Genomic DNA, 25,123 nt, shown 5'->3' on the forward strand with positions numbered 1-25,123 from the left:
ACGCACACAAGCAGGCACCCACGCTACACACACACGGACTCAACCATCACGCATGCATGCAACACACACACACACACGCACACACACACACACACACACAAGCAGGCACCCACGCTACACACACACGGACTCAACCATCACGCATGCATGCAACACACACACACACACGCACACACACACACACACACACACACACACACACACACACACACACACACACACACACACACACACACACACACACACACACACACACACACACACACAAACTGGAGTATTCCGGTCAGTTGGTTCTCAGCTGTATAAACTAGGCTCTTTGTCTGAATGTACAGTATATACTGTAGAACACAATAACACGATAGGGTAAGGAGCAGTGTTTCACTCTATGGCCTGAAGCCATGCTAAGAACCCATGACTGAAACACTACACAGTCTACTGGGTTTCCCAACTGGCGGCGATGATTTTATTTGGCCTCCCAAGTTTTCTCAGCAAGTTTTTATTTTTTACATTTTCATTGTTGGTTATTAAAGACTGTAAATACACCAGGAAATGAGCTCCAAGTGATTTTTATTAAGGAAACCTGTTCCCATGTATTCCCATGCAAAATAGAGAGACGTGATCGTATACAAATGTAAGCAATGTCTGAAATGTATATGTTTTAGTCAAATATATCTGTTTGGGCTTCTTGACGTCAATTTGCAGTTTACAAATTATTAGTAATTATGTGTGTGTGTGTGTGTGTGTGTGTGTGTGTGTGTGTGTGTGTGTGTGTGTGTGTGTGTGTGTGTGTGTGTGTGTGTGTCGCGGTAACTCATCCACTAGACTAAACACTCACATCTCCTCAGAATCCTAAATTCCAGGAGCCTGTCACTCTGGACTTCCTCGATGCTGAACTGGAGAACGACATCAAAGTCCAGGTAAACACACACACAGGTGTTAGTTGTGTCCTGTCTCCTACTAAAGTTAATTGAGTGTGATTTATACAGTGACTGGCTGTAAATGAGAGGACATGTTTACAGAAGCAGTGGATACCCCACTCTGTCTGTCGCTCCCTCTCCTTTCATCCTGCTTCTATCATATACACAGACACTCCAAGAGGGAGGTTCAGCATATAGAAGTGCTACCGATCTCCTTGTTGTTATTCCTCTCTTTCTCTCTCGCTGGTGTACAGATGTGCACTGTGTTTTAGAGAGAGAACGGTTGTGAGATCAGACCCTGTAACCATTCACACATTTGACACGGGGTACAGTTGAAGAAGATATCTTTGTATATTTATTTTATCTTTCACACACACAAAAGCATGCATGCATTATCTCTCTCTCTCTCTCTCTCTCTCTCTCTCTCTCTCTCTGTCTCTCTCGCTCTCTCGCTCTCTGTCTCTCTCTGTCTCTGTCTCTCTGTCTCGCTCTCTGTGTGTGTGTGTGTGTGTGTGTGTAGATCAGGAGAATGATGATAGATGGGAACCCAGGTGAAGAGACCATAGATACTCTAGTTAAAACTCAGGATGAGGTGAGATCAGCACCAATGAAAGACACATAATAGTACTAATTCTCACTTACACATCTCCTAGTGACATCAGTGCATGATTTAGGTTGAAGTAAGTTACGTGTAGTTTACGATTTAGGATTATGACTGTTTTAACACCTCTGTATGTTCGCTGACAGAGATACATCGACAGAGGAGTAAGGACGTACACCTGGGCTCAGGTCAATGGAACAGACTACAGGTAGGCAGGAGGACTGAAAGATGTTGACCCAGTCCAGAAACAACCTTTAACCCCTAGCCATATCTCCTGGAAACGTGTAGTGATCTGAAAGGATTGGATAGGTTGCTGTAACATCACAGTGGTCTCACATCTCTACTTCATGAATATGATCAGGTCTGGTCAGTAGGGGGCACTCTCTGTGCATCTCCATCACAGTAAAACCCTTTTCTCAACTACTGAAATGTGTGTAAATGCAGATGTTCAGTGTCCTGTCACCTTGTGGATGGAACATGTTTTTCCAAGCATCGCCTTCAGTGTGTCAACAGAGAAAGGACAGGGTCCTGTATAATGACAAGACCTTTATTTCCCCAGCTTGGCCCTGGTCCTGCCTACCTACAGTGAACACTACTTACAGGCCAAACTGGGAGACACCATCAGACAGGCCATGGGTGAGAACACACACACACACCCAGGCATGCAGCCACAAAAGAAACACACCACAGCAACTTTGCTCTCTCAAATCAGTGAGTTTTGCCAAAGTTCGTCCTTTGTAGTGTGGCCCCATGGTCCAGTCGGCTGACGTCTCTCTCTCTCTCTCTCCCTTCACCGTACTCTTCCTCTCCATCACCCTCTCCCAGATCACATATTCCCCTCTCTTCTTCCCTCCCTCCCTCCCTCCATCAGCTCTGATGCACTCCACCCCCTCTCCTTGTTCTTTCTCTTCCTCTTTTCCATCTCTTGTTCCTCTGTTCCTTTTCTTTGAATCTGAGGGCAGAGGAGGCATGTTACCTTACACAGCCTGCCTGTCTGCACCTCTTTCTCTACCCAGACCTGGTTTATCACTACTCATAGAGGCTTTATCACATGGTTCCTGTACTGTACCTCTGATGTACAAGATAAATCCACCTCTACAAACTATCCAACTCTCTTGACTTTAATGTTCCCCTCATGTCCTCCCTCTATCTGCCCCTTCATGGGATCCGTACAGCTCCATGGGGCAAGTAGTCTATTTCCTGGTGTATAACTCACTGTTCCTTATGTGTCGTCCAGTCTCTGCATGATCATGTATCTGTGTTTGCATGATGAAGTATATTAATTCTACACAGTGACAGAGCGAAACAAAAGGAGGTAAAACGAGATGGAAGGAAAGAAGGGAAAAGGAATGACAAATCTGTATTGACAGAGAGTAAACGAGAGAACAGCTGAGGTCCATGTGATTCCTACCCTTCCCAGTCCTTACATGAGATGTCCTGAAATCTGCCTGTCATGTTTTACATGCTATTGAAATGCTTTGATTATGCACCAGATAGTCATGAACCTTTTCATACTGAACCATCAGTAAACGGTTCCACAGACTGCTGGCATGACTGTATCAATTTAATGATGTTTTTCTCGTGATGTCTTCTTTTAAGGGATTGATTGATGGACATTGATGTCTTTATGAGTGTAGGAACTCTATTGGAAAGAACATAGTGAAATCCAAAGCCAAATCCTGTCACATGGAATAATAGGAGAGACAGATACTGGAGTAACTGAGGATGTCTCTGTGAACGTACTGTACTTTATTGCATGTCTCTGCATGGTAGCACCTCTCTGTTTGGATAGCGTGGTTGTTTTAGATCACATTTCCCTTCTTTTTAAGACTTCTTATATTGCTGTAATATGAATTTGATAAGACATCCCAATGGTTCTGTTTTCTCTCTTTCTTTCTCTCTCTCTATCTCCTTCCTTTTCCCCCCTCCCCTCTCTCTTTCTCTCCCGCTCCCTCCCTCTCTCTCTCTCTATCTGGGGTCACTACAGGGCAGAAGGGCAAGTATTCCTCTTCCCCTTGTTTGCATGTTCCATCACTTCAGTTTCACTCCACACCTTTTCTCCCTGTCTATCCGGCACCTCATATACAATTGAAGTCGGAAGTTTACATTCACTTAGGTTGGAGTCATTCAAACTTGTTTTTCAACCACTCCACACATTTCTTGTTAACAAACTATAGTTTTGGCAAGTCGGTTAGGACATCTACTTTGTGCATGACACAGGTAATTTTTCCAACAATTGTTTAAAAAAGTGTGTGTGATCAAGGATCCTACAAACCTGACTCAGTTACACCAGCTCTGTCAGGAGGAATGGGCCGAAATTCACCCAACTTATTGTGGGATGCTTGTGGAAGATTACTGGAAACGTTTGACCAAAGTTAAACAATTTAAAGGCAATACTACCAAATACTAATTGAGTGTATGTAAACTTCTGACCCACTGGGAATGTGATGAAAGAAATTAAAGCTGAAATAAATCATTTTCTCTACTATTATTCTGACATTTCACATTCTTAAAATAAAGTGGTGATCCTAACTGGCCTAAGACATGGAATTTTTTACTAGGATTAAATGCCAGGAATTGTGAAAAACTGAGTTTAAATGCGTTTGGCTAAGGTGTATGTAAACTTCCGACTTCAACTGTGTGTGTGTGTGTGTGTGTGTGTGTGTGTGTGTGTGTGTGTGTGTGTGTGTGTGTGTGTGTGTGTGTGTGTGTGTGTGTGTGTGTGTGTGTGTGTGTGTGTGTGTGTGTGTGTGTGTGTGTGTGTGTGTGTGTGTGTGTGTGTGTGACCTGTCATCACTCTAACCAGTCTGGCTGAGATGAACCAGGACTCTGTCAGTGAGTTAATGGACAGCAGTAAGGCCTGACAGTGAGTTAATGGACAGCAGTGTTCTAGATAAGGCCTGACAGTGGGTTAATGGACAGCAGTGTTCTAGATAAGGCCTGCCGCTGAGTTAATGGACAACAGTAAGGCCTGACAGTGAGTTAATGGACAGCAGTGTTCTAGATAAGGCCTGACAGTGGGTTAATGGACAGCAGTGTTCTAGATAAGGCCTGCCAGTGAGTTAATGGATAGCAGTGTTCTAGATAAGGCCTGCCAGTGAGTTAATGGACAACAGTAAGGCCTGACAGTGAGTTAATGGACAGCAGTGTTCTAGATAATGCCTGACAGTGGGTTAATGGATAGCAGTGTTTTAGATGAGGCCTGACAGTGAGTTAATGGACAGCAGTAAGACCTGACAGTGAGTAAATGGACAGCAGTGTTCTAGATAAGGCCTGACAGTGAGTTAATGGACAGCAGTGTTCTAGATAAGGCCTGCCAGTGAGTTAATGGACAGCAGTGTTCTAGATAAGGCCTGACAGTGAGTTAATGGACAGCAGTGTTCTAGATAAGGCCTGCCAGTGAGTTAATGGATAGCAGTGTTCTAGATAAGGCCTGTCAGTGAGTTAATGGACAACAGTAAGGCCTGACAGTGAGTTAATGGATAGCAGTATTCTCGATAAGGCCTGACAGTGAGTTAATGGACAGCAGTGTTCTAGATAAGGCCTGCCAGTGAGTTAATGGACAACAGTAAGGCCTGACAGTGAATTAATGGATAGCAGTATTCTCGATAAGGCCTGACAGTGAGTTAAGGCCTGCCAGTGAGTTAATGGACAGCAGTGTTCTAGATAAGGCCTGCCAGTGAGTTAATGGATAGCAGTGTTCTAGATAAGGCCTGCCCGTGAGTTAATGGACAACAGTAAGGCCTGACAGTGACTTAATGGACAGCAGTGTTCTAGATAAGGCCTGTCAGTGGGTTAATGGACAGCAGTAAGGCCTGACAGTGAGTTAATGGACAGCAGTGTTCTAGATAAGGCCTGTCAGTGGGTTAATGGACAGCAGTAAGGCCTGACAGTGAGTTAATGGACAGCAGTGTTCTAGATAATGCCTGACAGTGGGTTAATGGACAGCAGTAAGGCCTGACAGTGAGTTAATGGACAGCAGTGTTCTAGATAAGGCCTGTCAGTGGGTTAATGGACAGCAGTAAGGCCTGACAGTGAGTTAATGGACAGCAGTGTTCAAGATAAGGCCTGACAGTGGGTTAATGGACAGCAGTAAGGCCTGCCAGTGAGGTAATGGATAGCAGTGTTCTAGATAAGGCCTGCCAGTGAGTTAATGGATAGCAGTGTTCTAGATAAGGCCTGTCAGTGAGTTAATGGATAGCAGTGTTCTAGATAAGGCCTGTCAGTGAGTTAATGGACAGCAGTAAGGCCTGACAGTGAGTTAATGGATAGCAGTGTTCAGATAAGGCCTGCCAGTGAGTTAATGGACAGCAGTGTTCTAGATAATGCCTGACAGTGGGTTAATGGACAGCAGTGTTCTAGATAATGCCTGACAGTGGGTTAATGGACAGCAGTAAGGCCTGACAGTGAGTTAATGGACAGCAGTGTTCTAGATAAGGCCTGACAGTGGGTTAATGGACAGCAGTAAGGCCTGCCAGTGAGTTAATGGATAGCAGTGTTCTAGATAAGGCCTGCCAGTGAGTTAATGGATAGCAGTGTTCTAGATAAGGCCTGTCAGTGAGTTAATGGATAGCAGTGTTCTAGATAAGGCCTGTCAGTGAGTTAATGGACAGCAGTAAGGCCTGACAGTGAGTTAATGGATAGCAGTGTTCAGATAAGGCCTGCCAGTGAGTTAATGGACAGCAGTGTTCTAGATAATGCCTGACAGTGGGTTAATGGACAGCAGTAAGGCCTGACAGTGAGTTAATGGACAGCAGTGTTCTAGATAATGCCTGACAGTGGGTTAATGGACAGCAGTAAGGCATGACAGTGAGTTAATGGACAGCAGTGTTCTAGATAAGGCCTGTCAGTGGGTTAATGGACAGCAGTAAGGCCTGACAGTGAGTTAATGGACAGCAGTGTTCTAGATAAGGCCTGACAGTGGGTTAATGGACAGCAGTAAGGCCTGCCAGTGAGTTAATGGATAGCAGTGTTCTAGATAAGGCCTGCCAGTGAGTTAATGGACAGCAGTGTTCTAGATAATGCCTGACAGTGAGTTAATGGACAGCAGTAAGGCCTGACAGTGAGTTAATGGACAGCAGTGTTCTAGATAATGCCTGACAGTGGGTTAATGGACAGCAGTAAGGCCTGACAGTGAGTTAATGGACAGCAGTGTTCTAGATAATGCCTGACAGTGGGTTAATGGACAGCAGTAAGGCCTGACAGTGACTTAATGGACAGCAGTGTTCTAGATAAGGCCTGACAGTGAGTTAATGGACAGCAGTGTTCTAGATAATGCCTGACAGTGGGCTAATGGACAGCAGTGTTTTAGATAAGGCCTGCCAGTGAGTTAATGGACAACAGTAAGTTCTGACAGTGAGTTAATGGATAGCAGTGTTCTAGATAAGGCCTGCCAGTGAGTTAATGGACAGCAGTACGGCCTGTCAGTGAGTTAATGGATAGCAGTGTTCTAGATAAGGCCTGCCAGTGAGTTAATGGACAGCAGTGTTCTAGATAAGGCCTGCCAGTGAGTTAATGGACAGCAGTGTTCTAGATAATGCCTGACAGTGGGTTAATGGACAGCAGTGTTCTAGATAATGCCTGACAGTGAGTTAATGGACAGCAGTAAGGCCTGACAGTGAGTAAATGGACAGCAGTGTTCTAGATAAGGCCTGACAGTGAGTTAATGGACAGCAGTGTTCTAGATAAGGCCTGACAGTGAGTTAATGGACAGCAGTGTTCTAGATAAGGCCTGCCAGTGAGTTAATGGATAGCAGTGTTCTAGATAAGGCCTGTCAGTGAGTTAATGGACAACAGTAAGGCCTGACAGTGAGTTAATGGATAGCAGTATTCTCGATAAGGCCTGACAGTGAGTTAATGGACAGCAGTGTTCTAGATAAGGCCTGCCAGTGAGTTAATGGACAACAGTAAGGCCTGACAGTGAATTAATGGATAGCAGTATTCTCGATAAGGCCTGACAGTGAGTTAAGGCCTGCCAGTGAGTTAATGGACAGCAGTGTTCTAGATAAGGCCTGCCAGTGAGTTAATGGATAGCAGTGTTCTAGATAAGGCCTGCCCGTGAGTTAATGGACAACAGTAAGACCTGACAGTGAGTTAATGGATAGCAGTATTCTCGATAAGTCCTGACAGTGAGTTAATGGACAGCAGTGTTCTAGATAAGGCCTGTCATTGAGTTAATGGATAGCAGTGTTTTAGATAAGGCCTGCCAGTGAGTTAATGGACAACAGTAAGGCCTGACAGTGAGTTAATGGATAGCAGTGTTCTAGATAAGGCCTGCCAGTGAGTTAATGGACAGCAGTACGGCCTGTCAGTGAGTTAATGGATAGCAGTGTTCTAGATAAGGCCTGCCAGTGAGTTAATGGATAGCAGTGTTCTAGATAAGGCCTGCCAGTGAGTTAATGGACAGCAGTGTTCTAGATAATGCCTGACAGTGGGTTAATGGAAAGCAGTAAGGCCTGACAGTGAGTTAATGGACAGCAGTGTTCTAGATAATGCCTGACAGTGAGTTAATGGACAGCAGTAAGGCCTGACAGTGAGTTAATGGACAGCAGTGTTCTAGATAAGGCCTGCCGCTGAGTTAATGGACAACAGTAAGGCCTGACAGTGAGTTAATGGACAGCAGTGTTCTAGATAAGGCCTGACAGTGGGTTAATGGACAGCAGTGTTCTAGATAAGGCCTGCCAGTGAGTTAATGGATAGCAGTGTTCTAGATAAGGCCTGCCAGTGAGTTAATGGACAACAGTAAGGCCTGACAGTGAGTTAATGGACAGCAGTGTTCTAGATAATGCCTGACAGTGGGTTAATGGATAGCAGTGTTTTAGATGAGGCCTGACAGTGAGTTAATGGACAGCAGTAAGACCTGACAGTGAGTAAATGGACAGCAGTGTTCTAGATAAGGCCTGACAGTGAGTTAATGGACAGCAGTGATCTAGATAAGGCCTGCCAGTGAGTTAATGGACAGCAGTGTTCTAGATAAGGCCTGACAGTGAGTTAATGGACAGCAGTGTTCTAGATAAGGCCTGCAAGTGAGTTAATGGATAGCAGTATTCTCGATAAGGCCTGACAGTGAGTTAATGGACAGCAGTGTTCTAGATAAGGCCTGCCAGTGAGTTAATGGACAACAGTAAGGCCTGACAGTGAATTAATGGATAGCAGTATTCTCGATAAGGCCTGACAGTGAGTTAAGGCCTGCCAGTGAGTTAATGGACAGCAGTGTTCTAGATAAGGCCTGCCAGTGAGTTAATGGATAGCAGTGTTCTAGATAAGGCCTGCCCGTGAGTTAATGGACAACAGTAAGGCCTGACAGTGACTTAATGGACAGCAGTGTTCTAGATAAGGCCTGTCAGTGGGTTAATGGACAGCAGTAAGGCCTGACAGTGAGTTAATGGACAGCAGTGTTCTAGATAAGGCCTGTCAGTGGGTTAATGGACAGCAGTAAGGCCTGACAGTGAGTTAATGGACAGCAGTGTTCTAGATAATGCCTGACAGTGGGTTAATGGACAGCAGTAAGGCCTGACAGTGAGTTAATGGACAGCAGTGTTCTAGATAAGGCCTGTCAGTGGGTTAATGGACAGCAGTAAGGCCTGACAGTGAGTTAATGGACAGCAGTGTTCAAGATAAGGCCTGACAGTGGGTTAATGGACAGCAGTAAGGCCTGCCAGTGAGGTAATGGATAGCAGTGTTCTAGATAAGGCCTGCCAGTGAGTTAATGGATAGCAGTGTTCTAGATAAGGCCTGTCAGTGAGTTAATGGATAGCAGTGTTCTAGATAAGGCCTGTCAGTGAGTTAATGGACAGCAGTAAGGCCTGACAGTGAGTTAATGGATAGCAGTGTTCAGATAAGGCCTGCCAGTGAGTTAATGGACAGCAGTGTTCTAGATAATGCCTGACAGTGGGTTAATGGACAGCAGTGTTCTAGATAATGCCTGACAGTGGGTTAATGGACAGCAGTAAGGCCTGACAGTGAGTTAATGGACAGCAGTGTTCTAGATAAGGCCTGACAGTGGGTTAATGGACAGCAGTAAGGCCTGCCAGTGAGTTAATGGATAGCAGTGTTCTAGATAAGGCCTGCCAGTGAGTTAATGGATAGCAGTGTTCTAGATAAGGCCTGTCAGTGAGTTAATGGATAGCAGTGTTCTAGATAAGGCCTGTCAGTGAGTTAATGGACAGCAGTAAGGCCTGACAGTGAGTTAATGGATAGCAGTGTTCAGATAAGGCCTGCCAGTGAGTTAATGGACAGCAGTGTTCTAGATAATGCCTGACAGTGGGTTAATGGACAGCAGTAAGGCCTGACAGTGAGTTAATGGACAGCAGTGTTCTAGATAATGCCTGACAGTGGGTTAATGGACAGCAGTAAGGCATGACAGTGAGTTAATGGACAGCAGTGTTCTAGATAAGGCCTGTCAGTGGGTTAATGGACAGCAGTAAGGCCTGACAGTGAGTTAATGGACAGCAGTGTTCTAGATAATGCCTGACAGTGGGTTAATGGACAGCAGTAAGGCCTGCCAGTGAGTTAATGGATAGCAGTGTTCTAGATAAGGCCTGCCAGTGAGTTAATGGATAGCAGTGTTCTAGATAAGGCCTGTCAGTGAGTTAATGGATAGCAGTGTTCTAGATAAGGCCTGTCAGTGAGTTAATGGACAGCAGTACGGCCTGTCAGTGAGTTAATGGATAGCAGTGTTCTAGATAAGGCCTGCCAGTGAGTTAATGGACAGCAGTGTTCTAGATAATGCCTGACAGTGGGTTAATGGACAGCAGTAAGGCCTGACAGTGAGTTAATGGACGGCAGTGTTCTAGATAAGGCCTGACAGTGAGTTAATGGACAGCAGTGTTCTAGATAATGCCTGACAGTGAGTTAATGGACAGCAGTAAGGCCTGACAGTGAGTTAATGGACAGCAGTGTTCTAGATAATGCCTGACAGTGGGTTAATGGACAGCAGTAAGGCCTGACAGTGAGTTAATGGACAGCAGTGTTCTAGATAATGCCTGACAGTGGGTTAATGGACAGCAGTAAGGCCTGACAGTGAGTTAATGGACAGCAGTGTTCTAGATAAGGCCTGACAGTGAGTTAATGGACAGCAGTGTTCTAGATAATGCCTGACAGTGGGCTAATGGACAGCAGTGTTTTAGATAAGGCCTGCCAGTGAGTTAATGGACAACAGTAAGGCCTGACAGTGAGTTAATGGATAGCAGTGTTCTAGATAAGGCCTGCCAGTGAGTTAATGGACAGCAGTACGGCCTGTCAGTGAGTTAATGGATAGCAGTGTTCTAGATAAGGCCTGCCAGTGAGTTAATGGACAGCAGTGTTCTAGATAAGGCCTGCCAGTGAGTTAATGGACAGCAGTGTTCTAGATAATGCCTGACAGTGGGTTAATGGACAGCAGTAAGGCCTGACAGTGAGTTAATGGACAGCAGTGTTCTAGATAAGGCCTGACAGTGAGTTAATGGACAGCAGTGTTCTAGATAATGCCTGACAGTGAGTTAATGGACAGCAGTAAGGCCTGACAGTGAGTAAATGGACAGCAGTGTTCTAGATAAGGCCTGACAGTGAGTTAATGGACAGCAGTGTTCTAGATAAGGCCTGACAGTGAGTTAATGGACAGCAGTGTTCTAGATAAGGCCTGCCAGTGAGTTAATGGATAGCAGTGTTCTAGATAACGCCTGTCAGTGAGTTAATGGACAACAGTAAGGCCTGACAGTGAGTTAATGGATAGCAGTATTCTCGATAAGGCCTGACAGTGAGTTAATGGACAGCAGTGTTCTAGATAAGGCCTGCCAGTGAGTTAATGGACAACAGTAAGGCCTGACAGTGAATTAATGGATAGCAGTATTCTCGATAAGGCCTGACAGTGAGTTAAGGCCTGCCAGTGAGTTAATGGACAGCAGTGTTCTAGATAAGGCCTGCCAGTGAGTTAATGGATAGCAGTGTTCTAGATAAGGCCTGCCCGTGAGTTAATGGACAACAGTAAGACCTGACAGTGAGTTAATGGATAGCAGTATTCTCGATAAGTCCTGACAGTGAGTTAATGGACAGCAGTGTTCTAGATAAGGCCTGTCATTGAGTTAATGGATAGCAGTGTTTTAGATAAGGCCTGCCAGTGAGTTAATGGACAACAGTAAGGCCTGACAGTGAGTTAATGGATAGCAGTGTTCTAGATAAGGCCTGCCAGTGAGTTAATGGACAGCAGTACGGCCTGTCAGTGAGTTAATGGATAGCAGTGTTCTAGATAAGGCCTGCCAGTGAGTTAATGGACAGCAGTGTTCTAGATAATGCCTGACAGTGGGTTAATGGAAAGCAGTAAGGCCTGACAGTGAGTTAATGGACAGCAGTGTTCTAGATAAGGCCTGACAGTGAGTTAATGGACAGCAGTGTTCTAGATAATGCCTGACAGTGAGTTAATGGACAGCAGTAAGGCCTGACAGTGAGTTAATGGACAGCAGTGTTCTAGATAATGCCTGACAGTGGGTTAATGGACAGCAGTAAGGCCTGACAGTGAGTTAATGGACAGCAGTGTTCTAGATAATGCCTGACAGTGGGTTAATGGACAGCAGTAAGGCCTGACAGTGAGTTAATGGACAGCAGTGTTCTAGATAATGCCTGACAGTGGGCTAATGGACAGCAGTGTTTTAGATAAGGCCTGCCAGTGAGTTAATGGACAACAGTAAGGCCTGACAGTGAGTTAATGGATAGCAGTGTTCTAGATAAGGCCTGCCAGTGAGTTAATGGACAGCAGTACGGCCTGTCAGTGAGTTAATGGATAGCAGTGTTCTAGATAAGGCCTGCCAGTGAGTTAATGGACAGCAGTGTTCTAGATAAGGCCTGCCAGTGAGTTAATGGACAGCAGTGTTCTAGATAATGCCTGACAGTGGGTTAATGGACAGCAGTAAGGCCTGACAGTGAGTTAATGGACAGCATTGTTCTAGATAAGGCCTGACAGTGAGTTAATGGACAGCAGTGTTCTAGATAATGCCTGACAGTGAGTTAATGGACAGCAGTAAGGCCTGACAGTGAGTTAATGGACAGCAGTGTTCTAGATAATGCCTGACAGTGGGTTAATGGACAGCAGTAAGGCCTGACAGTGAGTTAATGGACAGCAGTGTTCTAGATAATGCCTGACAGTGGGTTAATGGACAGCAGTAAGGCCTGACAGTGAGTTAATGGACAGCAGTGTTCTAGATAAGGCCTGACAGTGAGTTAATGGACAGCAGTGTTCTAGATAATGCCTGACAGTGGGTTAATGGACAGCAGTAAGGCCTGACAGTGACTTAATGGACAGCAGTGTTCTAGATAAGGCCTGTCAGTGGGTTAATGGACAGCACTAAGGCCTGACAGTGAGTTAATGGACAGCAGTGTTCTAGATAAGGCCTGTCAGTGGGTTAATGGACAGCAGTAAGGCCTGACAGTGAGTTAATGGACAGCAGTGTTCTAGATAAGGCCTGTCAGTGGGTTAATGGACAGCAGTAAGGCCTGACAGTGAGTTAATGGACAGCAGTGTTCTAGATAATGCCTGACAGTGGGTTAATGGACAGCAGTAAGGCCTGACAGTGAGTTAATGGACAGCAGTGTTCTAGATAAGGCCTGTCAGTGGGTTAATGGACAGCAGTAAGGCCTGACAGTGAGTTAATGGACAGCAGTGTTCAAGATAAGGCCTGACAGTGGGTTAATGGACAGCAGTAAGGCCTGCCAGTGAGTTAATGGATAGCAGTGTTCTAGATAAGGCCTGCCAGTGAGTTAATGGATAGCAGTGTTCTAGATAAGGCCTGTCAGTGAGTTAATGGATAGCAGTGTTCTAGATAAGGCCTGTCAGTGAGTTAATGGACAGCAGTAAGGCCTGACAGTGAGTTAATGGATAGCAGTGTTCAGATAAGGCCTGCCAGTGAGTTAATGGACAGCAGTGTTCTAGATAATGCCTGACAGTGGGTTAATGGACAGCAGTAAGGCCTGACAGTGAGTTAATGGACAGCAGTGTTCTAGATAATGCCTGACAGTGGGTTAATGGACAGCAGTAAGGCATGACAGTGAGATAATGGACAGCAGTGTTCTAGATAAGGCCTGTCAGTGGGTTAATGGACAGCAGTAAGGCCTGACAGTGATTTAAATGACAGCAGTGTTCTAGATAATGCCTGACAGTGGGTTAATGGACAGCAGTAAGGCCTGCCAGTGAGTTAATGGATAGCAGTGTTCTAGATAAGGCCTGCCAGTGAGTTAATGGATAGCAGTGTTCTAGATAAGGCCTGTCAGTGAGTTAATGGATAGCAGTGTTCTAGATAAGGCCTGTCAGTGAGTTAATGGACAGCAGTAAGGCCTGACAGTGAGTTAATGGATAGCAGTGTTCAGATAAGGCCTGCCAGTGAGTTAATGGACAGCAGTGTTCTAGATAATGCCTGACAGTGGGTTAATGGACAGCAGTAAGGCCTGACAGTGAGTTAATGGACAGCAGTGTTCTAGATAAGGCCTGACAGTGAGTTAATGGACAGCAGTGTTCTAGATAATGCCTGACAGTGAGTTAATGGACAGCAGTAAGGCCTGACAGTGAGTTAATGGACAGCAGTGTTCTAGATAAGGCCTGACAGTGAGTTAATGGACAGCAGTGTTCTAGATAATGCCTGACAGTGGGTTAATGGACAGCAGTAAGGCCTGACAGTGACTTAATGGACAGCAGTGTTCTAGATAAGGCCTGTCAGTGGGTTAATGGACAGCAGTAAGGCCTGACAGTGAGTTAATGGACAGCAGTTTTCTAGATAAGGCCTGTCAGTGGGTTAATGGACAGCAGTAAGGCCTGACAGTGAGTTAATGGACAGCAGTGTTCTAGATAAGGCCTGTCAGTGGGTTAATGGACAGCAGTAAGGCCTGACAGTGAGTTAATGGACAGCAGTGTTCTAGATAATGCCTGACAGTGGGTTAATGGACAGCAGTAAGGCCTGACAGTGAGTTAATGGACAGCAGTGTTCTAGATAAGGCCTGTCAGTGGGTTAATGGACAGCAGTAAGGCCTGACAGTGAGTTAATGGACAGCAGTGTTCTAGATAAGGCCTGTCAGTGGGTTAATGGACAGCAGTAAGGCCTGACAGTGAGTTAATGGACAGCAGTGTTCTAGATAATGCCTGACAGTGGGTTAATGGACAGCAGTAAGGCCTGACAGTGAGTTAATGGACAGCAGTGTTCTAGATAAGGCCTGTCAGTGGGTTAATGGACAGCAGTAAGGCCTGACAGTGAGTTAATGGACAGCAGTGTTCTAGATAAGGCCTGACAGTGGGTTAATGGACAGCAGTAAGGCCTGCCAGTGAGTTAATGGATAGCAGTGTTCTAGATAAGGCCTGCCAGTGAGTTAATGGATAGCAGTGTTCTAGATAAGGCCTGTCAGTGAGTTAATGGATAGCAGTGTTCTAGATAAGGCCTGTCAGTGAGTTAATGGACAGCAGTAAGGCCTGACAGTGAGTTAATGGATAGCAGTGTTCAGATAAGGCCTGCCAGTGAGTTAATGGACAGCAGTGTTCTAGATAATGCCTGACAGTGGGTTAATGGACAGCAGTAAGGCCTGACAGTGAGTTAATGGACAGCAGTGTTCTAGATAAGGCCTGACAGTGAGTTAATGGACAGCAGTGTTCTAGATAATGCCCGACAGTGAGTTAATGGACAGCAGTAAGGCCTGACAGTGAGTTAATGGACAGCAGTGTTCTAGATAATGCCTGACAGTGGGTTAATGGACAGCAGTGTTCTAGATAATGCCTGACAGTGAGTTAATGGACAGCAGTGTTCTAGATAATGCCTGACAGTGACAGTCAGCAGAGTGTACTGGCCTAACAGCCATGAAAAGTCATGCTGACAGAATAGTGGCACTACCAAGCTTAAAGATGGATGGGAGTTTGTCTCCATAATCATTGTCTCTCTCTCTTTCTGTCATGTCTTGTTTCACTCATTCATCTTTCAGTTCTTTATTTCCATAAAGATCAGTCTGGTGTGCTGTATAGGCCATGATTCCTACTCTACAGAGTGTGTAAGGTTCTAAAGATGGCTTTCTATTCTCTTCAGCCATGGACACTCTGCAGGTGGAGATGTTTGATGAGTTGGGATACACCTTCATCGCCCCCAGGTGAGTGGCTACAGCAGCACATCTGAATCTCCTCCACCACCTCCATGTTGAACCGTTGTTACTCCTGAAGTGTACTCACTAGGAGTATCTGGTTATTCCACAGTTTATGCTGGGATTGAGGAGCACGGCGTATAATTAGGTAGAAGTTATAAAAGGAGTTTGATGTTGTACAGATGTTGAATTTGAGATGTAATGTATGTAATATACAGTGTCTGCTATTTCTGTAGGGAGTACTGCAAAGGCTTGAAAGACAACGACAACAACACCCAGTTCCTCCTGGACTTCAACCAGTTCATAGACAGGAACACACTGGAAGAACCATGTAAGTTACCATGGCTGTTTATCACTCGCAGGTGCTCATACAACCCACGCATGCACTTACGCACACGCACGCACACGCACACGCACACACACACACACACACACACACACACACACACACACAGATGGAATTCCTCTACCTATTATACCCACCCAGGGGGAGGGTTTAGTGGGGGGAGTCAGGAGGGTTTCCCACCACTTTGATTTTATGGTGTTCCATAGCCCTGTGAAGGTCCGAGAGAGGCGTTTGACTAGTCTGGTCTGGCCAGGAATGACGTCAACCTTATCTAACGCGGTAGGCATTGGATTAGTATAGTCTGATATCATCCTGATCGACTGACTGAGCTTCCTAGAACCTGATGTTGTCATGCTACTGTGTGACTCAGAACCTCTATAGTGTCATCATCTAATGGGTATCAGCTACTGGAGATCCTACCAACATCCTCAGCTAATGGATCGCAATGTCCTCTGTGTTGTCTAATGGATCGCAATGTCCTCTGTGTTGTCTAATGGATCGCAATGTCCTCTGTGTTGTCTAATGGATCGCAATGTCCTCTGTGTTGTCTAATGGATCGCAATGTCCTCTGTGTTGTCTAATGGATCGCAATGTCCTCTGTGTTGTCTAATGGATCGCAATGTCCTCTGTGTTATCTAATGAATCGCAATGTCCTCTGTGCTGTCTAATGGATCGCAATGTCCTGTGTGTTGTCTAATGGATCGCAATGTCCTCTGTGTTGTCTAATGGATCGCAATGTCCTCTGTGTTGTCTAATGGATCGCAATGTCCTCTGTGTTGTCTAATGGATCGCAATGTCCTCTGTGTCAGCTAATGGATCGCAATGTCCTCTGTGTTGTCTAAGCAAGCTCAAGCCATCTAAACTCCTATGTGTCATCCTTGCAGTTTACCAAGGGGTTTACTGTGGAAGATACTTCAGTAACAATGTCTTCCTGTCTAGGTAATGTGACTCTGGTCAGTAGGCTGCTGTTGGACGCTGGGTTGACTGCTGATCTGGTCAAACTGTGGAAGGAGCAGACATTGTGAGTGCCACACACACACACACACTCTCACACACACACACACACACACACTGACCGCCATCAGGGCATCATCTACATGTACACATTGAGTCAGTTACATGAGTCATATAGACAGTCAGTCTACTCCCCATCTTGTTGATGTCTTATTGGAGAAACACCAGGCAGCTAGTACTGCTATATGCTAATGTCTTGGTCTGTTGCTATGAGAGTGCTATGTCTGTGTTTTACCAGTAAAATATGATCAAAGAAAGACACAGGACCAGCAATGCCAAGACATGGTGTGTTCTGAAGACACCACAGTAATTACCTCAACATGCATTCATCACGCCATACACACACATGCTTACATAAACAGGAACAATTTACTGAACAAAGAACTCAAAGAATTAGGACATAAAGAGAAGTGACTCTCAGGGTTTAGAACAATTCGTTTTCAAATGTTCTGGACACAGTGATGTGTAGTTCTCTTTGTAGGCCTCTCCAAGACACACACTGTTCAGACGGACTAGTGATTTCTCCTGGGAGAGCGAGATGGGCTTCAAAGACAGTGGAATATTTAGCTCATGCCTCTCTGATTAGTCTAGATGGTCCCTGAGCCTCTGTTAAAGATGTGGTAAATGGGGCGATGCTTCCATTGACCAGATTGGCACACATTCAACAAATCTGATTTTAACAAAGTGGATTTCCGTCATATCCGTCATAATTTACAGTATGTATTGTAACAAACCCACAATGTGGTTACTTAAGTGTTATTTGGATATTTGACTGTTTTCGCTGCATAACATTTAGAAGTTGTCCCTTTTCAGGTTTAGAAGAAGTGACTGCTAAATGCTAACTCCCGTTAGTATAGCTAGCATACAGAAATCAATGGTGGTAGTCAGTCAATTATAACTGTAATGCAATTGATTGGTTCAGATGACATGAACGTGTTGAGGTTGGCATCCATACAATTTTACCTCAATATAGTGTGAAATACACATACAGTGCATTTGGAAAGTATTCAGACTCCTTCCCTTTTTCCACATTTTATTATGTTACAGCCTTATTCTAAAATTGATTAAATATGCAGTGTTTTTCCTCATCAATCTACACACAATACCCCATAATGACAAAGAAAAAACTGATTTTTCAAAAAAAAATCTAGTTGATGGAAAGTATAAAAACTGAAATATCACATTTACAAAAGTATTCAGACCATTTACTCAGTACTTTGTTGAAGCACCTTTGGCAGTGATTATAGCCTCGAGTCTTCTTGGATATGATGTTGCAAGCTTGGCACACCTGTATTTGGGGAGTTTCTCCCATTCTTCTCTGCAGATCCTCACAAGCTCTGTCAGGTTGGGTGGGGAGTGTCGCTGCAAAGCTATTTTCAGGTCTCTCCAGAGATGTTCGATTGGGTTCAAGTACGGGCTCTGGCTGGGCTACTCAACGACATTCAGAGACTTGTCCCGAAGCCACTCCTGCATTGTCTTGGCTGTGGGCTTAGGGTCATTGTCCTGTTGGAAGGTGAACCTTCGCCCCAGTCTGAGGTCCTGAGCACTATGGACCAGGCTTTCATCAAGGATCTCTGTACTTTGCTCCATTCATCTTTCCCTTGATCCTGACTAGTCTCACAGTCCCTTCTGTTGAACAACATCCCCGCAGCATGATGCTGCCACCACCATGCTTCACTGTAGGGATGGTGCCATTTTTCCTCCAGACGTTACGCTTGGCATTCATTCCAAAGAGTTCAATCTTGGTTTCATCAGATCAGAGAATCTTGTTTCTCATGGTCTGAGAGTCCTTTAGGTGCCTTTTGGCAAACTCAAAGCGGACTGTCATGTGCCTTTTACTGAGGAGTGGCTTCCGTCTGGCCACTCTACCATAAAGGCCTGATTGGTGGAGTGCTGCAGAGATGGTTGTCCTTCTGGAAGGTTCTCCAATCTCCACAGAGGAACTCTGGAGCTCTGTCAGAATGCGTTGTCATGGCTGTGTGCTTAGGGTCGTTGTCCTGTTGGAAGGGGAACCTTCACCCCAGTCTGAGGTCCTGAGTACTTTGAAGCAGGTTTTCATCAAGGATCTCTCTGTACTTTGCTCCATTCTCCCATCTCCACAGAGTAACTCTGGAGCTCGGTCAGAGTGACCATCATGTCCTTGGTCACTTCCCAGACCAAAGCCCTTCTCCCCCGGTTGCTCAGTTTAGCCGGGCGGCCAGCTCTATGAAGAGTCTTGGTGGTTCCAAACTTCTTCCATTTCAGAATGATGGAGGCCAGTGTGTTCTTGGGAACCTTCAATGCTGTAGACATGTTTTGGTACCCTTCCCCAGATCTGTGCCTTGACACAATATTGTCTCGGAGCTCTACGGACAATTCCTTCGACCTCATGGCTTGGTTTTTGCTCTGACATGCACTGTCAACTGTAGAACCTTATATAGACAGGTGTGTGCCTTTCCAAATCATGTCCAATCAATTGAATTTAACACATATGGACTCCAATCAAGTTGTAGAAACATCTCAAGGATGATCAATGGAAGCAGGATGCACCTAAGCTCAATTTCGAGTCTCATAGCAAAGGGTCTAAATACTTATTTAAATGTTATATTTCCTTTTTGTATTTAATAGATTTGCAAACATTTTCTAAAAACCTGTTTTCACTTTGTCATTATGGGGTATTGTGTGTAGATTGATGAGGAAAAAAATGTATGCAATCCATTTTAGAATAAGGCTGTAACGTAACAAAATATGGAAAAAGTGCAGGGGTCTGAATACTTTTCGAATGCACTATATTAACAATAGCCTAAATGTAGGCTAATTTTGCTAGGGGGCAATGAGGAGATTCGGGATCTTTCCCCCACGGCCATTTCCCCCACGAGTTTCCATGGCAATTCCATTGTTTTGGTCGAGTTCGATTTACCTCTTTACCTCATCAATTGAACTGTGATTGATACCTGTGTGTTCTTTCTGTTCCCAGGGGTGGGATTCTGGCCAGGTTTGTAGCCACTGATGGAGGGATCACCAGAGTCTATCCCAGGAGGTATGCTCAGATTTCTCCTTCTGAGTTAGTTAGATTAGCTCGATCCCAAACTGTAGGTGCTGTGGCCAACTCCTATTGTAAGAAGCCATGACAAAGGATTAATACAGGTAGGAGTTGGCTAATGCACAAAGCTATTTTAAAGTGTATAATGGTTTGGCTTGGATATGATACTGTTTTACTTCCCTACCTGCTCTCCTGGATCATTTCACATTTCATGGAGAGTTGGTTTTCCCAAATCACCTACAGCCCATTAGCCCAGCCCAGAACATAGTTCACATACACTGGTGACGTGCTCAGTACAGATGGACTCTTTCTATTCCTCTCTCTCTCTTTCTGTCTCTCTCTCTGTCTCTCTCTCTCTCTCTTTGTCTCTCTCTTTGTCTCTCTCTTTGTCTCTCTCTCTGTCTCTCTTTCTGTCTCTCTCTCTCTTTCTGTCTGTCTCTCTCAGTCTCTGTCTCTGTCTCTCTCTTTCTCTTTCTCTTTCTTTGTCTCTTCTCTCTGTCTGAAGATCTTTATCATTAGAGTGTATATCATCTGGCTGTCAGATGGAAATCAGTCTTGGTGATTGTTAGAGTACAGCAGTTTGTACTAGGTTTGTAGCTATAATTTTAGGTTTTCTTCAGCATCTTTCTGTGATTTATTTACTAAGGAAAGGTTGTTATTGGTTGTTATTCATTGATTGTTATTCATGTCTGAATTTAGGCAGGTAATCTTAGTAAAAAGGTTTATCTTATATTTATATATCTAACATGCAATTTAACTTGCACATCACCAGTTAGAAAACAACTTTGTATAGAGCTTTTTATGACTGGCTTGAATTTATTTATTATTGCATGTGAAGAAAATATGTAAAAATACGTTCATAAAAAACATACATATGTTTTCTTTATCTCTGGGCCAATTCCATGTCATTTTTCCAGTGTGTTGGGTGTGACTGTTATTTTGATCAAAGTGTAGCCTTGTATTTGAGTAAAATCTTTTAGACATCTGTGTCTTAAAAATGTGCGTACATGTATGCGTGAGCATGTGTTCGCGTGTGTTTCAGTGCTGGAGAGGAGTGGACAGAGAATGCTGAGACCTATGACTCAAGTTTCTACAAGAGGACTCTGGATAACAACATCTATATATTCACCGCTCCATACTTCAACAGTGGGTTAACACACACACACACACACACACACACACACACACACACACACACACACACACACACACACACACACACACACACACACACACACACACACACACACACACACACACACACACACACACACAGGGACCCAACGGTGTCTTCTCCTCAATGTGGTCTGTCAGCAAACCTCTCTCTGGGGACGAACGGCTTTCTCTACTGGCTGAGATCTGAGATGAGAGGCCCTCTAGTCCCCCCTCTCTCTGCTTCCTCTCATCTGTCTATCCATCCCCCTCTTCTATCCGTCCCCCTCTTCTCTCCATCCCCCTCTTCTATCCCTCCCCTTTCTCTCCACTCTCTTCCCTCTCTCCTCCTCTCTCCACTCTCTCCACTCTCTCCCCTCTCTCCTCCTCTCTCCACCCTCTCCACTCTCTCCTCCTTTCTCCACTCACAATTTTTCATGTACTTCTTTCTTTAGCTCTCTCTGTCTGCTACTTTTGACTCCACCTCTATGTATGTCCATGTAGTATTACAGTACTCTATAGACCAGATCTCTGAGTTAAAGAATCCTTGTCTCCCCTCAGTATAAGATTCCGTTTTTCACTCATACTATACTGCAGTATGTACTCATACTGCCAAGCCACACATCATTTATGACCATTTATCTAGTTACATCAGACCAAACAAACAAAGATTATATTCATCAAACATGATTCTTACCAAGCCTCACACAATTACTGTCATTGTCAAACAAGTGTCACTGTATGTGAATGTGTTGACACTCTTTCCTCTGCTCTCCCTCCTCTCTCTCTGCTGCAGAGAGCAGGGAATCAGGCTATGAGTCAGGTATTCTGGTGAGCAAGGCTGTAGACCTCAACATAGATGGAGTCAACCTCAAACCAGCTGGTGAGTGGACAATACTGTCCCCATCCCCTTAGCCGGGTGCTTAGTTGTTGCAGTGGGTACTTCTGAAGTAAAACTGACAGCTTGGAGAATGAGATGAACCATCCATAGATCATTCTCTAAAGGGCTATTCAATAAAAAAGTGTTTCTGAATATGTCTTGTAGTGGTGGGGGTGAAACTGAACGTCTCTGCCTGGATGAGCAACTTCATGAACGCCACCATCAAAGTCAACGTAAGAGAAACACTTTTCCCCATAGTTAAGAAACTATCACTTATATTGTGTTTGCTCAACAAGTTACCCTTCATACATGGTGGTGTGTGTTCTGATGTGTTTGCAGTGCAAGGATGAAATCTGTGGCTGTCTGAAGAATGATAAGGTACTATGGCCTATCTTACTTGTGAAAAATATTTTGAAATGTTGATAATGTTCTTTACTGACTCATGTTCTCTCTCTCTCTGCAGCACGTTGACTGTGTCATCCTGGATGATGGCGGCTTCCTGCTGATGTCCAATCAGGATGAGTATATCACTCAGGTGAGTCTCCATCAACCAAGCAGCTTGTTCTGTCAGAGACATGTATGTTTGCTCTACCAGAGCAGGGTCAACATTCTGTCTGGCTATAGGACGGTTTCCCAGACCTAGATTAAGCCTTGTCCTGGACAAGAAACATGTTCAATGGAGAGGATTAGCTTTAATCTGTCTCCAGGAAACTGGCCCTTATGGAATCTGTTGAACTGATCTGGATGTGCTTTTAGCCAACCCCTCTGACTATCATTATAAGATACGATTTTCTTGTATTGTCCTCTGCTTCTCTCACACTCATTAATACCGAATGCCATATCATATTTGGCATGACAACAAACAGGTATCTAAAGCACAGATCTGAAAGAAAATGGCTCTATGGCATCTACAGTATCCTGAAGTTAGTAGAACATAAATCCAATGTCTTAAAGCCAAGACACTCCTGTTGGAATGAGTACTAAAAGGTTTTCATTGGTTTGGCTGGCCACCAGATCTCTTCTCCTGCTCCTCTCTCCATCCCTGCTTCATCTGACCTGGATGACTCCAATCCATCACTCACTCACATAGGTCATATGACATGATTATGACATGATTATGACATGGGTATGGCATCGTTCTGAGCCCATTGTGTCCCGTTAGAGTGTGTTTAAAAGCTCCTGTAGTACAGAAGTCTGCTTCTCCAGCAGAGTAATGGGTTAGTCTCTGGAACAGTATCAGAGAGAGAGAAAGGGAGAGGTTCCCACTCTGTTATGCTAACCCCTATTAAAGAGAGAGTTCACCCCTGTATCAAAGTTGGACATATGTTTTCATACATTTCATGTGGTCTAAAGTCATGCTGAATCTGCTTTTGTCCTTCCTACTATACTCCTTAGGAGAATCCCGCAGGCTTCAATCCAAGTGAATGGCATGTTTTGGCTCTACTGAGTTAAATTGGATTCGGTAGTTCAATCCTCCCCATTCATTTTGGATCAAGGCTTTCTAATGCATAGAGCAGGCATCCATTTTGGATCAAGGCTTTCTAATGCATAGAGCAGGCATCCATTTTGGATCAAGGCTTTCTAATGCATAGAGCAGGCATCCATTTTGGATCAAGGCTTTCTAATGCATAGAGCAGGCATCCATTTTGGATCAAGGCTTTCTAATGCATAGAGCAAGCATACATTTTGGATCAAGGCTTTCTAATGCATAGAGCAGGCATCCATTTTGCATCTTGAGTACAACCTTGTCCTCTGTGTGTATAGATAGGTCAGTTCTTTATGAATAAATGTGTAGGTGTGGTAGTTGAACACAGCTCTCTCTGTTCCCTGTATACAGATTGGTCAGTTCTTTGGGGAGGTAGACCCAGTCGTGATGATCAGTCTGGTCAACACGTCTCTGTACTCCTTCAACAAGACTTACGACTACCAGTCAGTCTGTGATCCTGAGAGAGACAGCAAGGCTGCTGCAGGGCCACGATCTGTCTATGTGGTGAGACACACACACACAGCACACACAGCACACACACATGCATAAATGCATTATCTTGCTTTGGTTACCTCTTCTGTTACGTACAGTGCATTCAGAAAGTATTCAGACCCCTTCACTTACGCTACAGTCTTATTCAACAATGGATTAAATCGTTTTTCCCCCTCATCAATCTACACACAATACCCCATCATGACAAAGCAAAAACAGGTTTTAAGAAAATGTTTGCAAATCTATAAAAAAAGGGAAATATAACATTTACATAAATATTCAGACCCTTTACTCAGTACTTTGTTGAAGCACCTTTGGCAGCGATTACAGCCTTGAGTCTTCTTGGGTATGACGCTATAAGCTTGGCACACCGGTATTTGGGGTGTTTCTCCCATTCTTCTCTGCAGATCCTTTCAAGCACTGTCAGGTTGGATGGGGAGTGTCGCTGCATAGCTATTTTAAGGTCTCTCCAGAGATGTTTGATGGGGTTCAAGTCAGGCTCTGGCTGGGCCACTCAAGGACATTCAGAGACTTGTCCCGAAGCCACTCCTGCATTGTCATTGCTGTGTGCTTAGGGTCATTGTCCTGTTGGAAGGTGAACCTTCGCCCCAGTCTGAGGTCCTGGAGCACTCTGGAGCAGGTTTCCATCAAGGATCTCTCTGTACTTTGCTCCATTCTCCCATCTCCACAGAGGAACTCTGGAGCTCTGTCAGAGTAACCAACATGTTCTTGGTCACTTCCCAGACCAAAGCCCTTCTCCCCCGATTGCTCAGTTTAGCCGGGCGGCCAGCTCTATGAAGAGTATTGGTGGTTCCAAACTTCTTCCATTTAAGAATGATGGAGGCCAGTGTGTTCTTGGGAACCTTCAATGCTGCAGACATGTTTTACCCTTCCCCAGATCTGTGCCTCGACACCATCCTGTCACGGAGCTCTACGGACAATTTCTTCGACCTTATGGCTTGGTTTTTGCTCTGACATGCACTGTCAACTGTGGGACCTTATATAGACAGGTGTGTGCCTTTCCAAATCATGTCCAATCATTTGAATTTACCACAGGTGGACTCCAATCAAGTTGTAGAAACATCTCAAGGATGATCAATAGAAACAGGATGCACCTGAGCTCAATTTCAT

General features: G+C 44.6%; 1 protein-coding gene across 1 annotated transcript in view; it reads left to right on the forward strand.

Annotated features, from left to right (window-relative positions):
• The window catches only part of LOC120065854 (voltage-dependent calcium channel subunit alpha-2/delta-1-like), a 117,419-nt gene that overhangs the window by 83,090 nt on the left and 9,206 nt on the right, over positions 1 to 25,123 (forward strand). Inside the window, exons 19-32 of the mRNA XM_039016902.1 lie at positions 861 to 917; positions 1,438 to 1,509; positions 1,665 to 1,726; positions 2,078 to 2,154; positions 15,549 to 15,609; positions 15,837 to 15,931; positions 16,886 to 16,967; positions 19,917 to 19,979; positions 21,025 to 21,128; positions 21,931 to 22,017; positions 22,180 to 22,247; positions 22,354 to 22,392; positions 22,478 to 22,549; positions 23,852 to 24,004. Of these exons, the coding sequence (XP_038872830.1) occupies positions 861 to 917; positions 1,438 to 1,509; positions 1,665 to 1,726; positions 2,078 to 2,154; positions 15,549 to 15,609; positions 15,837 to 15,931; positions 16,886 to 16,967; positions 19,917 to 19,979; positions 21,025 to 21,128; positions 21,931 to 22,017; positions 22,180 to 22,247; positions 22,354 to 22,392; positions 22,478 to 22,549; positions 23,852 to 24,004 (1,092 nt within the window). The remainder of the gene's footprint in view (positions 1 to 860; positions 918 to 1,437; positions 1,510 to 1,664; positions 1,727 to 2,077; positions 2,155 to 15,548; positions 15,610 to 15,836; positions 15,932 to 16,885; positions 16,968 to 19,916; positions 19,980 to 21,024; positions 21,129 to 21,930; positions 22,018 to 22,179; positions 22,248 to 22,353; positions 22,393 to 22,477; positions 22,550 to 23,851; positions 24,005 to 25,123) is intronic.

Source organism: Salvelinus namaycush, chromosome 21, assembly GCF_016432855.1.
Source record: "Salvelinus namaycush isolate Seneca chromosome 21, SaNama_1.0, whole genome shotgun sequence".
In the NCBI taxonomy this organism is placed as follows: domain Eukaryota; kingdom Metazoa; phylum Chordata; class Actinopteri; order Salmoniformes; family Salmonidae; genus Salvelinus; species Salvelinus namaycush.